At 46.8% G+C, this 18987-nt stretch overlaps 2 protein-coding genes across 2 annotated transcripts; one reads left to right on the forward strand and one right to left on the reverse strand.

Annotated features, from left to right (window-relative positions):
• The first annotated feature begins 625 nt into the window (after nt 1–625).
• LOC124674068 (tRNA wybutosine-synthesizing protein 2/3/4) lies at nt 626–9048 on the forward strand. Its single transcript, XM_047210101.1, has 11 exons — nt 626–1084; nt 1172–1362; nt 3720–3985; nt 4436–4861; nt 5025–6182; nt 6318–6447; nt 6791–7026; nt 7116–7251; nt 7332–7408; nt 8615–8721; nt 8817–9048. The coding sequence occupies exons 1-11, from the start codon at nt 646–648 to the stop codon at nt 8915–8917; spliced, it is 3267 nt and encodes a 1088-aa protein (XP_047066057.1). The 5' UTR covers nt 626–645; the 3' UTR covers nt 8918–9048.
• Nucleotides 9049–9818: 770 nt separating this feature from the next.
• Nucleotides 9819–12974, reverse strand: LOC124675413 (calcium-dependent protein kinase 19-like). Its single transcript, XM_047211490.1, is given in 9 exon segments — nt 9819–10128; nt 10208–10307; nt 10562–10689; nt 10775–10942; nt 11013–11125; nt 11206–11358; nt 11460–11603; nt 12171–12800; nt 12803–12974. Coding segments are annotated over 9 exon segments (1557 nt in total). The 5' UTR covers nt 12846–12974; the 3' UTR covers nt 9819–10050.
• Between the last annotated feature and the right edge of the window lie 6013 nt (nt 12975–18987).

Raw genomic sequence — 18987 nt, forward strand, 5'->3', positions numbered from 1 at the left:
CGGTATTCCCAGAAAATCCCCCAATCCACCGGGTTTTGAAAACTCTGCACCCGACCCGTGGATACCATCCCGAAAGGATACAGAGCAAAAGACAGAGACAACCAACAGAGCGCGCTTCTCCCTCTCGCGATAGCGGCGGCGGCGGCGGCGGCGACGACACGAACAGAGCGGACGGGAACGGCGGCGGCCGCGCAACCAACTGGTGGAGAGGACCTCCTCTAGTCCCGTCTCCCTTCCTCAACGCTGATGCCGCCATGGATGCAGGATCGAAGACCTAAGCCGCTCGATCAGGAAGCACCGGATCTTCGGCAACCCCCCAACCCACCCCGTCCCTGACGCCAGCCATCTCCTGTCTGCTTATCTCATGCGCTGCCTGCTACTGCTTATCCTGTGTGTTGCCTGCTGCTTGTGGGAGGGCAAAAAAGAGGTGCGGGAGCGTGGGTCAACCGAACAACAATTAGAAGCAGGGGTACTGGGAGAGAGGTTAATAGGGGAATCGGGTGATGGTTGGGGTTCACCCAATCTCACCCCGGAGTAGATCCACTAGTGGGTATAAATCCCCACAACCGAACGAGGCCTAAAGGTTGGGAAAGCCCAACCCAAACCCTAAAACCTCCTCGTAGAACACCTCATCGTAGCTTCACCATGGACTTCGCTCGCCGGAAAGCGGCGGCGCTGGCCGCGCTCTCCTCGCCGGCGCCAGACAAGTCCCCAAAGGGCGGAGTAGACGCCCCCATCGCCCAGCTTCTCGATGCTCTCAACTCCCACGCGGACCTCTTCACCACCTCCTCCTGCTCCGGTCGCATCTCAGTCCTCGCGCAGCCCACGCCCAAGCCCCACACGAGCGACCCCAAGCCTAAGAAGAAGGCCCGGGGCGGCGGGTGGGTGTACATCTCGCACGACCCCGCGGACCCGGACGCCGTCGTGGAGCTCCTGTTCAGCGGGACTGGAGGCGGAGAGAAGGGTGCAGGGGATGAGCTGGTGTTCAGGTTCGAGCCGATGATCGTGGCGGTGGAGTGCAGGGATGTTTCGGCGGCAGCGTCGCTCGTCGCCGCCGCAATCCATGCGGGGTTCCGGGAGTCAGGTGAGCCGGTTTGTACGTCTCGGGTTTAAGCAGATACTTTACTATGTGGCGTGCTTAACTTTCGCCTGATATTGATGCCATATGTAGGTATCACAAGCTTGCAAAGACGTGCGATGGTAGCAATAAGGTCTTCAATTCGCATGGAGGTGCCTCTTGGGCTGACTGATGAGCTTGTAGTTTCTCCGGAGTACATCCGGTACCTTGTTAGCATCGCCAACTGTAAAATGGAGGCAAATAAGAAGCGAATGGATGGATTTCTGGATCTTTTGCAGTCTAAGGTATGATTGATTCTGCATTCTAGCAGATATTTTCACTTCCCTTCTCTAATATCTCATGCACTGAAGCAAACTGTACAAAAGCATATTGAACTTCTCACTATGGGTAACCACCGCGGTTCTATACTCAGTTACTCACGGCACCTTCCAATGAATATCTCCCAAAACTAATGCAGTCTACTCCTCAAAACGTGCTCAACTAGCAACTAAGCAATCAATCATTGGCCAACTACTAGGCCACTGACAAGGTAGATGTAGATTATACGCAACCAGCTTGCTTTTTTTAAACGTGAACACTTCTTATCTGCGCAATGCTGCAACCTTGCCTTATGCACGGCCTCAACTACAGTTTCATTACTCAGTGCAAACATATCTGAAAATCCAAGCCCTCCCCTGTAGCATCAAAGCATTGTTAATTCGGTGTCAGTAAGTGCCACAACAAAATTCGTGTGCGCCTTTTCGCCTTGCAATCTTTTTCTCAGAGTCATGTCCATGTATTTAGATTTCCACTTAGCTTGGGTGAGCAGTAGGTGCTCGACCTCATACTTGTTGTGCATCCCTTGAATGCCTTTAGCTGACGAACATTTATTTGAGTGATATCACACATAAATCCCTGAATTTGTAGAGGATGTAAATGAGTGTCAGAAGGCTTCAAGGCTTGCAACATGTTATCCACCATAGAGTATTCTTTAGTCTTCTCTCCTACCGTGCACATATATTTCTTAAAGCAAGGGTGAGCCTTGTAGGGGATGTATCATGGAACCAGCCTTCATGCATAGAAGATGGAATTGAGAGGCGACAATGTAAGATGTGAGCCTTGGGAGAGAAGATGGAACTCTTATGTGGCGGATAATGTGTTGTGGTTCTTGATACTAAAATTTCAGACGATCGCCTACACCCATATTAGCCAGGTGGGAATGTACACCATAGAAGAAAGAAGATAGCCCCAGATCCGGTAAAAATAAACACATCTTCGATAAGGGCGACCGTTTGTTGCTACAGGACCAGGACTACTGTTACTTTGGTTTGGAATTCCGCAATCCGAAGAAAGGTGAAGGCTCATTTCATTGTGGCAGATGTTCACGATGACACTGCTTTGATGCTCTGAGAAGAGGTACTCAAATAATAAGAAGATTAAGAGATGAATGAGTTGATCTTGTTGCATATGTCTCTAGTTATGGTTGCGCGGCGTCAGGGATATGTCCTTGGGCCCATTCACTTGATGACTGAGGCATTCTGCACATCAAAAAGTTCTAATGTCTATGCGCTGCATGTTGATTGAGCTTAGTTTACACCTACTTGGTTAGTGACCTAGTAGTTGAGGTTATCATGAACATGACCAGTTTAGGTCGAGTTACTCTTGAGCTGTTAGCCACCATGCATTTCAACTTGCTAGTAGAGGCAGAGCACATCTTGTGGAGTACATTACATTACTGTTCGCTGAGTGGAGCTATTTGTTAGATATGCTTGTACCAAGTTTATTTGGATGGAGGATAATAGCCAAGGCACGAAGACACTGCGTAAGAAGTGTTAGCCCGAGCAATAAAAGTATTTGTTCTGTGTATTCTTCCTAGTGCCTCTTTCTGTCCTTGTGTGTCGCATTAAGTATATCTCAAGTCCATGCGATTCAGAACTCCGGTCTTTTGCTACTTACTCTGACCTTCAAAAAACTGCATGGCTCTTTTTCCATGTTATTTTTTTTTTACATCATGCAACTCAGTGGCAGAGCTTGCCCATTCTTAGCCTGGGCAAGAACTAAGTACAACCAGATTGATTAGCATTTTTCCAAAGGAACTGAGTAGTAGTTAACCCAGCCTTTTGTACCAAACTTCAAAGGAGATACACTGGCAAGAGCCCGGGAGGCTGCCCAGTGTCGCTGGATGCTGGCTCCGCCACTGGTGTCTCCAGCATAAAAATCGGTGCCATTGCTGCATATGTTTATGTAAGACCCTCTTTTGTTCCTTACCGTTGTCAAAGACCCCAAAACTAGCAGAACCAAAGGTGCACAAAAAGCTTGACTTATAAAGTTAGAATACCCTGAAATATCCACAGATGTAGGTCATTCCTCAAAGTTGATTATGCCAGCTTGCCCAGCCTAAAGCTTTTTTATAGTGTCACTATACTAATTGGGCTAAATGCACTTGAAGTGGATGCAATGAGAATGTTAAGGATAGAGATACAGGGGCAGGGCACAGTATTCGTGTTCCCTGCCACTTGTGTTTGTTAGGTGTTATGATGTCTGTATTTTATCCTGGAAGGCTTGCCAAAGTAATGTTTTGTCTTTTGAGTAGAATAATTGTTCAGAATTTGAGCAATGTTGTTTTTGTCTCGTAACATATTGTTTCCTTTCAAACTGCCAGGGTCTGCCAGGTATACCCAGGTTGCAAGATGATCATACTAAAGAAGATGATCGTTGCTTGGGCCCGGAAGTTAAGTTGCCACTCAGTCAGAGTGTACAGACACGTGATGATCTGTTAACAGAAAAGAGAAGCGGTGTCTATAATTGTGACGTTGGTGACAAAAGTGATGGTGAATTTGGTGAGAATTCAATAGAAGGATCATATTTTGAAAATCGAAACCCTGTACGCAACAACGGTGCCAAGCATGGTTTTGGTAATGCTGAACGGCATGTTCTTATATCTCTACTTTCTCCATCTTATTTGTATTTTACTTTTTCATAGTGATGCTATTTTTTGACCTGTTGGATCCTGGAATGCATATTTGAGTATTTGACATCATTTTTATAGTTAGAAGATTATTGGTACATGCTGGGTATGTATTCTTGGCTATATTCAAATAATCCTGAAAATATTCTTTTCTTAAATATTGGCTTAATTAAAAAAATTGGCAGTGCAAGGTTCTGCTGCTGTGTTTTTGCTCGTCAGAAAGTCAATGATTGTTACCTGTCAGCCGTAGTTACTAGGCCATGGTTGTTTTCCTGCACTAAATCATACGTATTCTATTGCACAAGTCCTCATCCAACCACTGGGCATTGAATTTTGTCTCACTATTTTATTTGACTAATGATACAACCGCTATATCACTGAACCCTTTTGTCATCTGTTGTCTACTGTAGATTAATGCAGGAGGAAAAACTGTCAGCATCATCGGGAAATAAAAGTAGCCATCTTTTTGTTACCGAGTTGAAGACTAGTGGTGAACCGATTGAGAAACTCTTCTTATGGGGCCAATCTGCTTGTGCCTTAACTGTTGGTGGAGAGCATTGCATCCTAACTTTTGGTGGTTTTGGAGGACCAGGAAGGCATTCAAGAAGAAATTACTCCCTTTTGCTTGATCCAAAATCTGGTTTGTTGACGGAAATAATCGTTAAAGATACACCTTCACCACGGTTGGGTCATACAATTACTGCAGTAGGCAATCATATTTATGCTATTGGAGGTAGGGCTGGTCCTTCAGAAATTCTTGATGATGTTTGGGTTTTGCAAAGCACGGAGAATAGATGGTCAAGAGTAGAGTGCAGTGGAAATATTTTCCAGCCAAGGTACTGTCAAGATGAAATTCCTAATTATCTTGCTCTCGTGTTTTCCTTTAACATTTGAGCTCGCTCAGTCAATTATCGAAAGATTAATGATAACAACGCATATTTTGGACAGTAGATATTTTATGATAATACTATTCAGTGAAATTCTTTATTCTGTGTGCAGGCACCGACATGCTGCTGTTGCTGCAGCCTTGAAAATATATGTTTTTGGTGGACTCAGTAATGAAGGCATATATTCTTGTATGAATATATTGGACACAGAAAGCATGCAGTGGGATGTGATTCCTGCTGCTAGTGAATGGCCATGTGCTCGCCATTCACATTCTCTGGTGTCCTATGGGTCAAAACTGTTCATGTTTGGTGGTCATGATGGTCAGCGGGCACTGGATGACTTCTATAGTTTTGATGTAACAACACTCAGGTGGAACAAAGAAATCACCAGTGGAAGAACTCCATCTCCCAGATTTTCACATTGCATGTTCATCCATAAACACTACCTCGGGATACTTGGCGGTTGCCCTATTAGAGAAAACAACCAGGAAGTTGCATTGCTAAACTTAAAGCATAGTGTCTGGTTACATGTCTCCATTCCATCTCTTGGTCATTGCCTCTGTGTCCGTAGCTCACCTATTGTCATTGATGATGATCTTGTTGTTATTGGCGGCGGTGCATCTTGCTATGCATTTGGAACAAAATTTAGTCAACCAGTAAAAATTGATCTTCATTTGGTGGAATCGATATTTAACCTTGCTTACAAGAAAGATGACATGGTTACACAAAGTTGTGATGCGTTATCTACCCTGGATATACAAGAACGTGACCAAAATGGCACCTTTGCTGGTCATAATGCAAAGCCAAAAGTTGATACCGCCACTAATGGTTTTGCTGATTCAGATTTTCTGGTTTTCCAATTGGAGAAGAAGTATGCCAAATTAGGGAAGGATATTCTAAAAAAGTTTGGATGGTTGGACCTTGCTAGAAAAGTTCGAGTCAGCCACGATAATGTCAATATTCTTTTTCCAGTTAGTAGAACCTTTCATGCCCTAATCACTGATCAGTATTCCAAGACACTTGATGATAACTCATGTATCTCTGAAGAGCTATTGGGGTGTCCGGAAAAGAAGCTTGTAGGCGCTAACATTACTCTTCATAAAGCATTGGAAATATTGTCATCTTGCCATGGTTCCTTTTTGAAAGATGAACTAGCTCTCAGCCGAAAAGCTTCTAAATCTCCTCCTCAAACCATCATGAGAGAACTTGTATCTCTTCTACTGGAAAGAAAAGGAATGCCCTCTCAGTTGCTAGAGCAGCTGCCAACTAGGTCTGTTCTCACTGACCTGTTAACAATACGAGTTTTCTTTTGAGAAACTAACGGACGGATAGTATAGAAACCTACTTTTCAATAAAGATTTTTTCTTACTTTGGCCTGTTGCTTGCTGATTTATTTTATTGCTAGGTGGGAAACCCTAGGTGATATCACTGTGCTTCCAAAGACTTGTTTTAAGGACCCACTGTGGGAATCCATTGGAGCAGAACTTTGGCACCTAATTGCCAAGTCACTCGGGGCACAACGTCTTGCTCGCCAAGTAAGTTACTTTTAGTTTTGAACTCTTAATTGCTCAGTAGCAGGAATATATTCGTTACAAAATATAACATGTTTTGGTAGGTTAAAACAGCTTACCAAAGCGTCTTACATTTGGAACGGAGGTAGTAGTGATAATCTGAAACTAGAACAGTTGGCATGCCATATTATAGAAGATATAGATACAAATTATGTGTATGGTGTGTCCCATGGAACAATCCTTCTTGATGTACGGTGCTGCCTATTGAATAGAGTAACTTATAGCATCCATGTGCTGGTTCCCTTGCCATGTAGAAAGCTGTTCCTTCTATTGAGGATGTGTTTGACTAAGTCTTTCCTTTTTGCAGGGAAAAATCATGCCAAATGGCACAAGAGATAGCACATTAGAACTTCTTGTCGGTGACAATGGGTGGGTGACCCATTATGAAAATGGCATCTCTTATTCACTTGATGCAACAAAATGCATGTTTTCTTCTGGTAATCGCTCTGAGAAGCTTCGCATGGGACAGCTTGATTGTAGAGATGAAGTGGTTGTGGACTTGTTTTCTGGAATCGGATACTTTGTGCTCCCATTTCTTGTGAAGTATATCCTCGATGACAGCTGTTCGTCAAATTCTTAATCCAAAGTGATTTTCTTGTCCCTCTTACAAAACATTCCTTATTTCTTTGCAGGGCTCATGCCAAGTTAGTTTATGCATGCGAATGGAATCCACATGCCCTGGAGGCTCTTAACCGGAACGTGATGGACAACCATGTAGCAGATCGCTGTGTTATACTTGAAGGAGACAACCGTCTGACAGCACCAAAAGTATGTGGTGAACACATTTCACCTGTTGAGCTAAATACCTGTACCAGGATGGCTACTTACCGTCATGCTTTCTTAATTAGGGAGTTGCTGACCGTGTTTGTCTCGGGCTGATACCCTCCAGTGAATGTAGCTGGGCTACTGCTGTTAGGGCTTTAAGGTAATTTATCTGCACCCCCAATATTTGTAGTTTTTCGATGTTTCAAACGTAGAGGTCTACTGAGGTTTGCAAGCTTGGTTTGGCCTATACTCCAGTAGGACTAGCTGAGATTAATCTAGTTTGGAAAAGTTGTGGCCATAAACCTGAATCAGAATCTGAAGCAAAAAAAATAAGTTCTTAACTCTGGTTGTAATTTGTAAGCAAGATCAGCTTATAGGTCCAGAAAATACTACTCCCTCCGTCCCGTTTTAATTAACTTGGGAGAGAAAAAACGCTTTAGAAATTGATTTTTACATTCCCGTCCTATACAGTTTCAAATTTAAAATAGACTCCTAAGATCTACTGTCCGTGAGATCCAATCGATCGATGGATCGAGGGAAACGGGCGCGGCGGCGGCGGACGGGATGCTCTGGCAGACGGAGCTGCGCCAGCACGCCGCGGGGGAGTTCTCCATGGTCGCCGGGAGCGGCGGCGGCGGACGGGATGCTCTGGCAGACGGAGCTGCGCCAGCACGCCAGGGGGGGGGGGGGGGGGAGATCTCCATGGCCGCCGCACAGGCCAACCTCGTCATGGAGGACCAGGCGCAGGTGCTCGCCTCCCCGGGCGCCACGCTCGTCGGCGTCCACGACAGCCACGGCGGGCCCGACGCCTCCCGGTTCCTCCGCTCCAGTCTCTTCCCCCACGTCCAACGTATGCCCACTATGCCTTCTATTCAACGACAAGGACGTGCGGGTACGGAGTAAAAATCGTCAGGGTTTTTTTTGCAAAATTACGGTCAAGTTAATTAAAACGGGACGGAGGGAGTACATGCTAGCATTTTGGTGTGACCAAATAATAGCATATGTATGTAGGTTGATTGACACAATAAAAATGGCTTGCTGGCTGTTCTTTCAGTGTGCAAGGCTATAAACAAAGGCTGAGCTGTTGTTTTTGGTAAAGACAGTACTAGATATCAGAAGTGTTCTTTTTTTATTACAGTGAGCTATTGGTAAAAGTGAACGCCTCCTTAATTACATCATGATGACATGTTTCGCTTATGTGTGTAGTCTAGTTATAGACACAAGGTTTTGCCAGCGAATGAGCTGCAAGGTGCCAAGATTACATCTTCTGCAAATCTATACTAGTTCCTTAGACTGATTTATTAGTTTGTTGGATGCACCGTGAACATCTCAAGTTCTGATTCTGTTCTATTGCTACACCTACTAGGGTTGATGGAGGCATACTGCATATACATGGGAATGTCAATGACACGGACGAGGCACGCTGGTTGGACAATGTTGTTGAATCCATCAGTAGTATCGCCACAACTCATGGTACACCAACGAAACATGTTAACATGCATCTCTTGTTCCTTTTTGAAATACTAATCTCTTGCCCTTGCACGCTATGGGATGTCATTGTGCCTCAGGACTATCTTGGAAAGTCTCTCTGGACCATGTTGAACGCGTCAAATGGTATGGGCCGCACATTCGACATGTCGTAGTCGATATCAGATGCCGGCCAAACTGACAAAGCAAAAAAAATGCTGAAGAAGATCATTCTGTGCTTGCGGATTCTGGATTGTATGAAAGGCAGTACTGCTATATCCTTTTGGTGGCTCGCCCTGCTGTTCTCAAGGGAGGAGAACAGAACAATGACAGATATTTTCTCGAAAAAAAAAAACAATGACAGATATGTTGCTGTCCTTTATACCGTGTTTCTCGACTTGTTCACTATTTAAAGATGTTTTAGCTTTCTTCGAGAAAGCGTGTATCCAGATGGCAGACGTGTTTTAATGTGTAGGTTTACAAACATCTTGAAATAGTGAACAGAGAGAGTATGTTGTAACCGTATAAGAAGAAATAAGAGAGTATGTTGAAATATCTAAAACATATTCTGGTTCTTAATGTAATATTCACATACGATGGGCTATATATCTTCATTACTAGTAGTTTCTTTTTCTTTTAAATGTGCAGTAGTCTTTGCCGGTGTCTCAAATGGGGGCTAGGCTGGTTTCGTGATGTCGTGCAGGTCGGCAACTTGAGGGTTGCCTAGTCACATATACAGACAATACAAAAGCATCCGTCTTCATTGCTGCCGACTTGAAAATATCTGACGGATGTCCCCGGGACAGAGAGATCGTCTGTAATCCACTCAGTTTTGACCTCTTCCTTATGGCGAGGCCGAGGCTGGTGCAGCCGGAACACATTTGAAGCTCGACGCTTGCAAGCACGGTCCATCATCCATGCAATTGATCACTTTCACATGTCGGCATATTTTCCAACAGTCGAGTGTGCATCAAACAGAATAAGAACGCACACCTGTTTACCTTTTACAAGGCCAATAAGCTCTTACAACTGACCAAATTGAACTCCTTTCCTGCAAAACAGGCTTCTGCCATTCCGCTGGGTAACAAGCACGGATTGCAAAAAAAAAATACTCTTTTATTAGATGTACTTGCAAAAAACGAACTTACAGAAGAACAAAGTACGTCCACAACATTTGCGCAACTCCGTGCAACGAGCAAAAAGTCACAAGATATACACAATCATCTCAACAATGCAAAGCAAAAAAACTTCTTATCCGTCCAGCTAACATGGAAAAACGAAAGAACCAAGAGCAGTTTCGCTATCAGTACATCATTTTCTACAAGGAAACGGACTCTACTTGAGCCTTACTGGCTGCTGCTGCAGCCCTCCTCTCATCATAGCGCAGAACTCCTCATAGTTGATCCTCCCGTCCTGGAAATTTTGCCACAAGAGCGCCATCAAGAAATGAAAGGAACAAACATGAGAAAGTACTGACAACACGCAGACTTACATTATCCGTATCGACTTCTGATATGATGTCCTTTATGGTGTCCGCGTCACCCATTTCATGCTCGATCAAAGCAGTCTCCAGCTCATCCCTTGTGATGAAGCTGCATAAAAATCAAGGTAATCCTTAGTCAAATAAATCCTGGGGTTTCATGCGCGGGTGCATTGTACAACTATCATTCCGGCCAAGTTGTCGTATCACACCATTAAGCAATTCAGCAAACATAAGTAAAGTGTGAACCTGTAAATATCATGCCTCACTAGTGATAAGATCTGATTTGGAAAACAAAACTATCACTCGTGACAATCAGACGCTGTAGAAAGCGACGTAGCCCATTATCAGAAAAAAAATACTCACCCACTGCTGTCTTTATCAAAGTACTGGAATGCCTTGAACAGATGCTCATCTCTTTCGAGCTTGTGTCTGTGCATCGTAGCTGTTATGAACTCAACGTAGTCAATCGATCCATTGCCGTCCACGTCAGCCTGGAATGGATCAGAAGGTAAGCATACATTGTAAACAATATCATGCTTGAGAAAGGTACTGTAATAGCTCAGGAGCGGTGCATACTGCTTCCATCAACTGTTTTACTTCAGCTTCTGACAGCTTCGATCCAAGCTTGGCTAATCCTGCTTTGAGTTCTTCATATGTGATTGTCCCACTGTTATCTGTGTCCATGTTACTAAACATTTGCTTCAAGCCCTTGATCTCTTCCTCGTTAAGGTTTGAAGCTATAACCTGCATACACATTTGCTTATAAGGACCAGAGGGAAAAAGGCATTCAATTATCATATGAAGATAATAATACCTTCAAAGCCATCTTTTTCAGTTTATTCATTGCTCTGAATTGCTTCATCCTAGAAAGCACAGCACTGTCAATGGGCTTATCTGATGCTTCTCCTTCTCTGAGCCATGGATGTTCTGATCCAGCATAAACAAAATATCAGATTTTGGTGAAAGGAACAAATATTTGAAGGTTAATGTACTGTCAAGAAGCTTACGAAGAACTTGGGCTGAAGTAATTCTTTTCTTTGGGTCTTGTGCCAACATCTTCCTCACAAGGTCTTTAGCACTCTCAGAAATTGATGGCCATGGCTGACTTTCAAAGTCAATCTCCCCTTGAAGAATAGCATCAAATATTCCCTTCTCGGTTTCTGCAAAGTAAAACAGAAGAATGACAACAAAATGTTACAGCTTAATTGTATACCTTAATTCAGAAGGTGGAAGTACATCAGGACTTGAGAGGCAAACATACCAGCCCAGAATGGAGGAACACCACTGAGAAGAATGTATAGAATAACACCTGCACTCCAAACATCTATCTCTTTACCATAATTTCGCCTAAGCACTTCAGGAGCAACATAATAAGCACTTCCGACGATGTCCCTATACATTTTTCCTGATATATTTGGAAGACAGTTAGTACACATGAAAATAAGTTAATGTGTATACAATAACAAAAGTTTGAAAGATTAAATAGTTTGTCACATCACATTCTCTTTGATTAAACAAAGAATCAGTCAAAACGGCTTACAGGATAAAAAAAAGGCTGGTGGTTATGCTTTCAGAGGCAGATGATAAACTACTGATATGAAGTCATAAAATAGACCATGGCGCCACGCCATACTCGCTATAGGAGATAACATGGCAAAAATGTAGGGGAAAAAAGACCAGAGGAACTCTATCCCTCCACCATCACATCACCGGCCACCACCAAGTCACTAACCACAACACCGTGTTATTATATCTGCATTAGCGATAGAAAATGCTTGCAGATTCCAAAAACTGAAAAGCATGAAGTTTAAAGAACATTGAGAGTCTGATCTGAACTGGCCAAGTGATCAATACATACTACTCCAGCTATACAATACTTTACAAGATATATGTCCAGTTGCTATTAGAGTTGTCCACCAAGAAAATACAATTTTCACAAGCATATGCATGTTATACATTATATGTGTGTTACCTTCTTCAATGAAGACTGAGAGCCCAAAATCAGTGGCCTTGAGCACTGCATTCTCATCCTTGGTTGCAAGCAAAAAGTTCTCTGGCTTCAGATCACGGTGCATCACTCCCATGAAATGGCAAACATTGACGACATTCACAACTCCTCTGCAGATTGTAGCAGCTGCCCGCTCTGAGTAGTGTCCCTTAGCAATGATCCGATCAAAGAGCTCCCCGCCTGCGCAGAGCTCCATCACGACATGCACGCTGCCCTTGTCCTCATACGCTCCGCAGAACTCTACTATGTTTGGCTGTCCAGAAAGATGCTGCATGATCTGGATCTCCCTGCGAATATCCTCCTTGTCGGCCTTACTCACGAGCTTGCGCTTGGAGATGGACTTGCAAGCGTACTGCCTGCCAGTGGTAATCTCGGTGCAGAGGTACGTCACCCCGAACTGCCCCCTTCCGAGTTCCTTACCAAGGGTGTAGACAGAGCGCACATCCTCGAACTGCTTGCCGAGAATCGTGTCAGGCATGGGCTTCAAGGGGGCAACAACTGGTGGGACTACCGGAGCGTTCATCGCCGGCGGTGTGTACCTCACCTCACCCTGTGGTGGTGGCTGAGCATTGTTGTTGTTGTTGTTGTAACTAGGAGGTGTTTGCGCTTGTTTTGGCTGTGAAGAATAGCCATAGCCATTGGCTCCTCCTCCTTGGTTTGAATCCGGGGTAGTAGCACTGCTGCAACACTGCCCCATTTGTACTCAGATTCTTCCTTCCAGTTCTGAATCTGCAACCCCAGTTGGCCGAGCAGATTCAAAACCTGAATCTGTAAGCAAAACCCAAGAGAACCTCTGTCAGAGATCAAGCAAAACAATGAAGAAACATTTGTTATACTGAATCAAGTACGAACTCATCCACGAATCATCAACAAAGTAATACAATAGATCATTCAAGAACAAGGGAAGAAAAACCAAAGCTGGATCTAGAAGCAGAACTCAAACAAGAAGAGCGGAAGGGGGAAAGAAGAAGTTGCCTTTGACACAAGTTTGACCTCTTTCCCCTCCCAATCCGGTACAAGGAACACAGGAATTTGCAGGACAAGGTAGCTGGGCGGTCGCTTTGGTGACGCCGGAAGCAACAAGCAGAGGAGATAAGGATGCACGCAAATTGGGCAAGAGACAAAAGAAAGGGCCGACAGAAAGCAACGTGGCCAACGCGGCACTCAGGGGAAAAGAAGAAAACTACAGCACACAGGATCGTTTCACCAAATCTGCAGACGAATCAGTACCAGAAATCTACTGAATCCAAGAACATAAGCACGGCAAGGAGACACGGACAGATTGCTCGGTAGAAGCGCAGAAGGAGAGCGCTCGTGGGGAATGAGCTTTACATCAAGCTGTTGCACCACTGTCAGATCCAAAGAAGGGGCAAGCTTTTCGTAGTCAGATCAAATTCTTAATCTCCTACCAAAAGAAGCACGGGGAGAATTCCTACTCCTGATCTTTTCATAAGCGGAATAGTAGCAGCCTAATCCAAGGAAAGATACGTGAGCAAGCGTAAGGAAACAAGAACAGGGGCGGAGACGCGTACCGAGAAAGATCCTTAGCTCTGAAGCTCTTCGCCGTCCCAGCGCGCACAGGAACCTGCGGCGTCTAATCAGGAACAAATCTTAAGAGTAGGAGGGAGGACAGAGCAAGAACAGCTCGACCGCGGTAGTGGATTGCAGGTGGTGGCACCGCGATTAGCGTCGGGCCCCTATTCCTATCGTGACAGCGACTAAGACACGCGGGCAAGACGATATCTTGGCAAGGAAAATAAAGAAATAAAATTCGGTACTGTACGAGAAAAAGGGAAGAATAAATGGGGCAGTGCCGTACCGTGTTAGGAGTTTTGGGAATTGTCTTTTAGACCATTTAGAGTTTTTAATGGAATTTGAAATTTTCTTTTTGCGAGAAATCCACCGATCTATTAATAATCATCAACAGTAGTATAAATAAACCAAAAAGTAAAGAAAATTACAAATTGGTACTCGGACCACCTAGCGACAATTACAAACACTAGCACGAGCCGAAGGCGCGCCGCTGTCCACGCCCCTCCATCGCCGAAGTCAGGCAAAGCTTGTCGTAGTAGAGCTTGTTGTAGTAGACAGACGGGAAGTCGTCGTGCTAAAGTCCCAAAGGACCGGCGCACCGGAGCGACGAACCATCGTCAATGATGACAACCGTAGATCGGAAGAGACTATCATGAAACCACACCAACAAACACGAAAACCGACCGTATCCCAAGAGATCCGACGGCACACAACTTCACGCGCCCTCCGTCGGTGCTAGATGCACCACCGGAGCGAGGATAGGACGGGGTGGACCTTATTCTGACTTCAGGATGTAGCCGCCGCCTCACCATCCAAAAAAAAAGACTGAAAAGCAAACTAAAATAAGAACTGAAACTCCCCGCTGGCGAGGGACCATGGTCCGCCACAAGGCCCCAAGGCCACCAGAGGCGGAGCGGACCGACGGTATCACCGGAGAGGAGGACGGAACCCTAGATGGGTTTTGTGCCTTTTTTCCGCCGCCTCCTCGGTTCCTTCGCACGTTAATGGAATTTGAAATTACTTCCTGGTTTGGACTTTAAGATGGATCCGCTTATAATGCATTTGTTGTATTCGCTCAATTCTAAAAATGTTGTCGTAGATTTATCTAAATTTAGATGTATATATTTTTTCTTTAGAATGGTGGAGGTATATATTTTTAATTCATATTCATATGTTTAGATAACTGAATTTGGATCTAAGGGTATATTTAAAGATGAATCTAATAATATGTGACAACAGAGCTTCCCACCATCGAGCAAATGCACACACCGACCTCCTGTTTTAAGCCACCTCTTCGACGATCTCGTTACCATTCATCCCCTCGCCGAAAAAAACCTAGCCACACCACCCACTTCTCGGCGATGTCGCACAACCACGAAGCCGAACGGGCGCCATGGTTGCCTACTTGTCATCGTTGTCGACGAGGTCGATATAGACCGAAGGCGCCCAAAGCCACGGCCAATGAAGAGGCTGTTGTGGCGCCAGAGGTGGTGATGGTGCGGCCGCAGGCGGTGCTGCTACGGGAGGAGGCGCTGGAGGAGTCAATGGCCTCCCTTGGGCCAACGTGGAGGCTCGTAGTTGGACGACGAGGCTATCCCACTTAGCGAGGTCGTCGAGCTCGCTATTGTCGATGGCCATCTCCATGGCCTCGTCCTCCGCGAGGTTCGGTAGTTGGAGTTCATCATCCTCCTCCAAGGCGCCATCCTCGTCATCTTTGAAGTGGGCGCGGAGCTTCTAGTTGAAGAAGTTGACGTCACCTAGGTAACCCATGCGGCGGCACGGGTCGAAGTCCCACCTCATGATGGTGGACCAATTGTAGGAGTCGAGGACGAAGGTCGGATCATCGCGTAGATCTGGTGGGAGGATGAAACTACGGCGGCGGATCTAGTAGCGTCGTTGGCATTCCTCGTGCGACACCGGAGGCACCGGGACACGGGGGTGGTTGAGGTACCAGCCACCACTCGGCATGCCCACATCCCACCAAGGACCGGCTGGTTCTCCTCGAACAGCCGGTGGGCGTGTTCCACCGACTCGTATCGATGGTTGCGCGGGGTTTTCTTCTTCTTGGCGCCCGAGGACCCGGTCTTGGCGTCGTGCTTTATCTTGCGGAACGGCCATCCCTTTCCCATGGCGATGTCTGTGGCGGTTGGTTGTAGGCGAGGTGTGGCGAGAATCTCCCTATTTAAAAGGCTGGGCGCCGCTTTCAACTGGTGAAATGTCCAAGTGTCGCCTGAGCCAACACTAGAGCGCATGGAGGCAAGACAACGCCATTAACGTGATGTAAGTAACCGAACCTTCATCGAAGCCATTACTCACACGCGGAAGATGAAATAAATGCTATCACTAGCAGGCGGACCTAAAAGAAAACAAGGCGGACGCGTGCGCTAACCATGCAGCATCCAAAAAACGCATTTACATCATGAATTTGAGTTGCGTTTATGTCTCCACGAACAAACATAATCAGCTTACATCAGGCCCGCTGGATTGAGATGCAGAACCATTTTTAGCGGCGCGTTGATGCCGCTCGGATGCCCTAAAATACCTAACCTTGGTTCGGAGTAGGAGAAAAGACGAAGTACCCTGCAAAACAAATGTGCTTAGGGCATCTCCAACGCGGAGACCCAAACCCAAAAACGGACACCACTTTCGTCCGTTTGGGTAAAAACGCGTCCCAACGCGCAGACCCAAATGCAAAACGGACGCCATTTAAGTCCGGGGCGACCCAAACCTGACCAAAATCTGGGCGGACTTTGCGTCTGTCCGGATGGCTCGGGACACCTTCGGACGTCCGTTTTTCTCCACATGACCCCACATGTTCTCTCTCCTCTATCCTCTTTTTCCACGTGGAGATGACCGGAATAGCCACCGGATTTTGGCTGGCTCGGCCAATCGCTCCCGTCGCCCACGCCGGCCGCACCCCGTCGCCGACTCCTCACTTTTTTTCATCCATGCCGGAAGTTGCTGCTTCAAAAAAAGCTCCGGCGGCAAAGCTCGTCGACGGCGATGTGCAGGGTGGCGGCCAAGGGCGCGTGCACGGGCGGCGCCTTGCAGTCGAGCCACGAGCGGCCGCGCGCCTCGCCACGGCCGAGCCCAAGACGGCAGCGCGCCGCTCTGCCCTGGACGCCCGCGCCATGGCCGGAGGCGCCGCTCCGCCCGGCTGCCCATGACGCCCGCTGCGGGGCCGGGGCCGGGACACACGGGACGAGGCGGCCGCGAACACGGCGCCGCGGCGACGCGCCGCGGCGGCGAGCGAGGCCGTGCCCGCGGAGACGGGGCGGCCGGGCGGCGGCGAGGCTGCGCTCGCGGAGACGGGCAGCGCGCGGCGGCGGGCGGCGCGCCGCAGCGGCGGGGCCGCGGCGGCGAACGGGGCCGCGCCGCGGCGGTGAACGGCGAGGGCGCCTCGGCACGACGCCGGCTGCCCCGCGCGTCGCCATCCACGACGCCGGCCGCCCACGCTCGCCTCCCTCGAGCCGGCCGCGCGAGGCACCCGGCGAGGGCGGAGCCGGCGCACCGGCGGGGCCGCGGCTGGCCGTGCGCGCGCGGCCGCCGGCCGCGTCGGCCACGGGCGGGCACGCACGGGCTGTGGCGGAGCCAACCGCGCGAGGCACGGGCGGGGGCGGCGCCGGCCGCGGCGGCCACGGGCGGGCCCGGAGCTGGCCGTGCGCGCCTCGACGCCGGCCGCGTCGGCCACGAGCGGGCACGCGCGGGCACGGGCGGACGGAAAGGGGCGGCGCCGGCCGCGTTGGGCATGCGCGGGCACGGGCAGGGGAGGACGCGCGCTGCTGCGGACTGTCCCCGGCCGTGCTGGAGCTCGCCGTGCCCGACCGCCGTGCTCCTCTCCAACTCCAGCGCGAGCTTGGGGTCGTTCCTCTTGCTCGTGCGTGGCCTAGGAGCAGCTGGTCACCACGCCGGGTCGGAGCTCTCCACGACTAGTACTAGTACTAGTACTATTTGCAAGCAAAAGGAGGACAGCAGCGTTGGGGTCTGTACGCGATCCAAACGGACAACCGGATGTCCTCCTGTTTCGAGCCTACCCAAACGGACAAAAAAGATGAAAAAGTATATCCGTTTAGGTCGTAGCGTTGGAGATGCCCTTAGGTGTCGGTATCAGAGTGGAGGAGCCAGAGGCGACAAGGGCCCATGCCTCTGGTTAGGCGCACATGACGCATATTGTTTGCTTGCCGCACGCTGTGATTACTGGACCAGGACACATGGGTGCATGGCTGATGCCATGTCGTCCAAAACATCAACCAACTTGGCCTTTTTAAAAAAGGTCTGGCCTCTGAATCATCAAAATAATATATTTATTTTGTTCGAAACTAAATGATTTAGATATATTTAAAATTATATTAGTTATAAGTACATCTATATCTAGATAAAACTGGGTCACTTATTCTGAAATAAAAGGAAGTACATACTGTACCTTATTCATTAAACAAGAGGGAAAAACATTTTAATGCTGCAACATGCGTGAAGATCCAGCTAGTGAGACGGGGTATCCCTCAGCACGCTACTCTTAGCACAAAAGTTGAGTCCTTCCTTAGGAGTTAGAACATGTACAATAGTTAACAAGGTAATTTTTTTATTCCAAGTCACTTCGACAAAAGGAAAAAAAATAGAGTACAGTGATTCATCTCTTAAGTTATCTCTAGTAATTATTGACTACATGCTCCAAAAATAATGGGGTTGTTAACACCAAAAATAAAATATTATAGTAAGAGAAGATATCTTGTGCAATGGTGAAAATGTATTATCTTACGTTACGATAATCCTTCTTACTATTTGTTTGTTGTGTGTCAGTGCAAGTGAAGAAAGGAAGTGGTGGCAACCGCGGAAAATGTTATTATTGAAATGTATTCCTTTGGTCTACTGTTAGATTATTTATTCTCCATAGAGGATGATGTCACGGTTATATTAAAAAAAATAGAAAACAAAAAACTATTTTGGGTATTACCCTCAGGGGATATTACACTGCGGTACATGTGTATATCATTTAGGTTATTTCACATGTATATACAATTGCATCTACCATAGTTTTGGTTGAGCTTATAGTCATATCAAATGTCTAGTTGCAATTAGCTTTCAATTTACTCTTCCTTGCAAAATGTTGTATACCTGGTTTGCATGCGGATGATCAGTTAATTAGAGTAGCTGGTTTCTTCTATAATTAAACAATGTTTTGTTTCCAAACCTCAAACAAAGGGAGGAATTACTAGAATGATAGACTTAGTTTAATCCAGATATTCGA

Source organism: Lolium rigidum, chromosome 7 (genome assembly GCF_022539505.1).
Source record: "Lolium rigidum isolate FL_2022 chromosome 7, APGP_CSIRO_Lrig_0.1, whole genome shotgun sequence".
Classification (NCBI taxonomy): Eukaryota; Viridiplantae; Streptophyta; class Magnoliopsida; order Poales; family Poaceae; genus Lolium; species Lolium rigidum.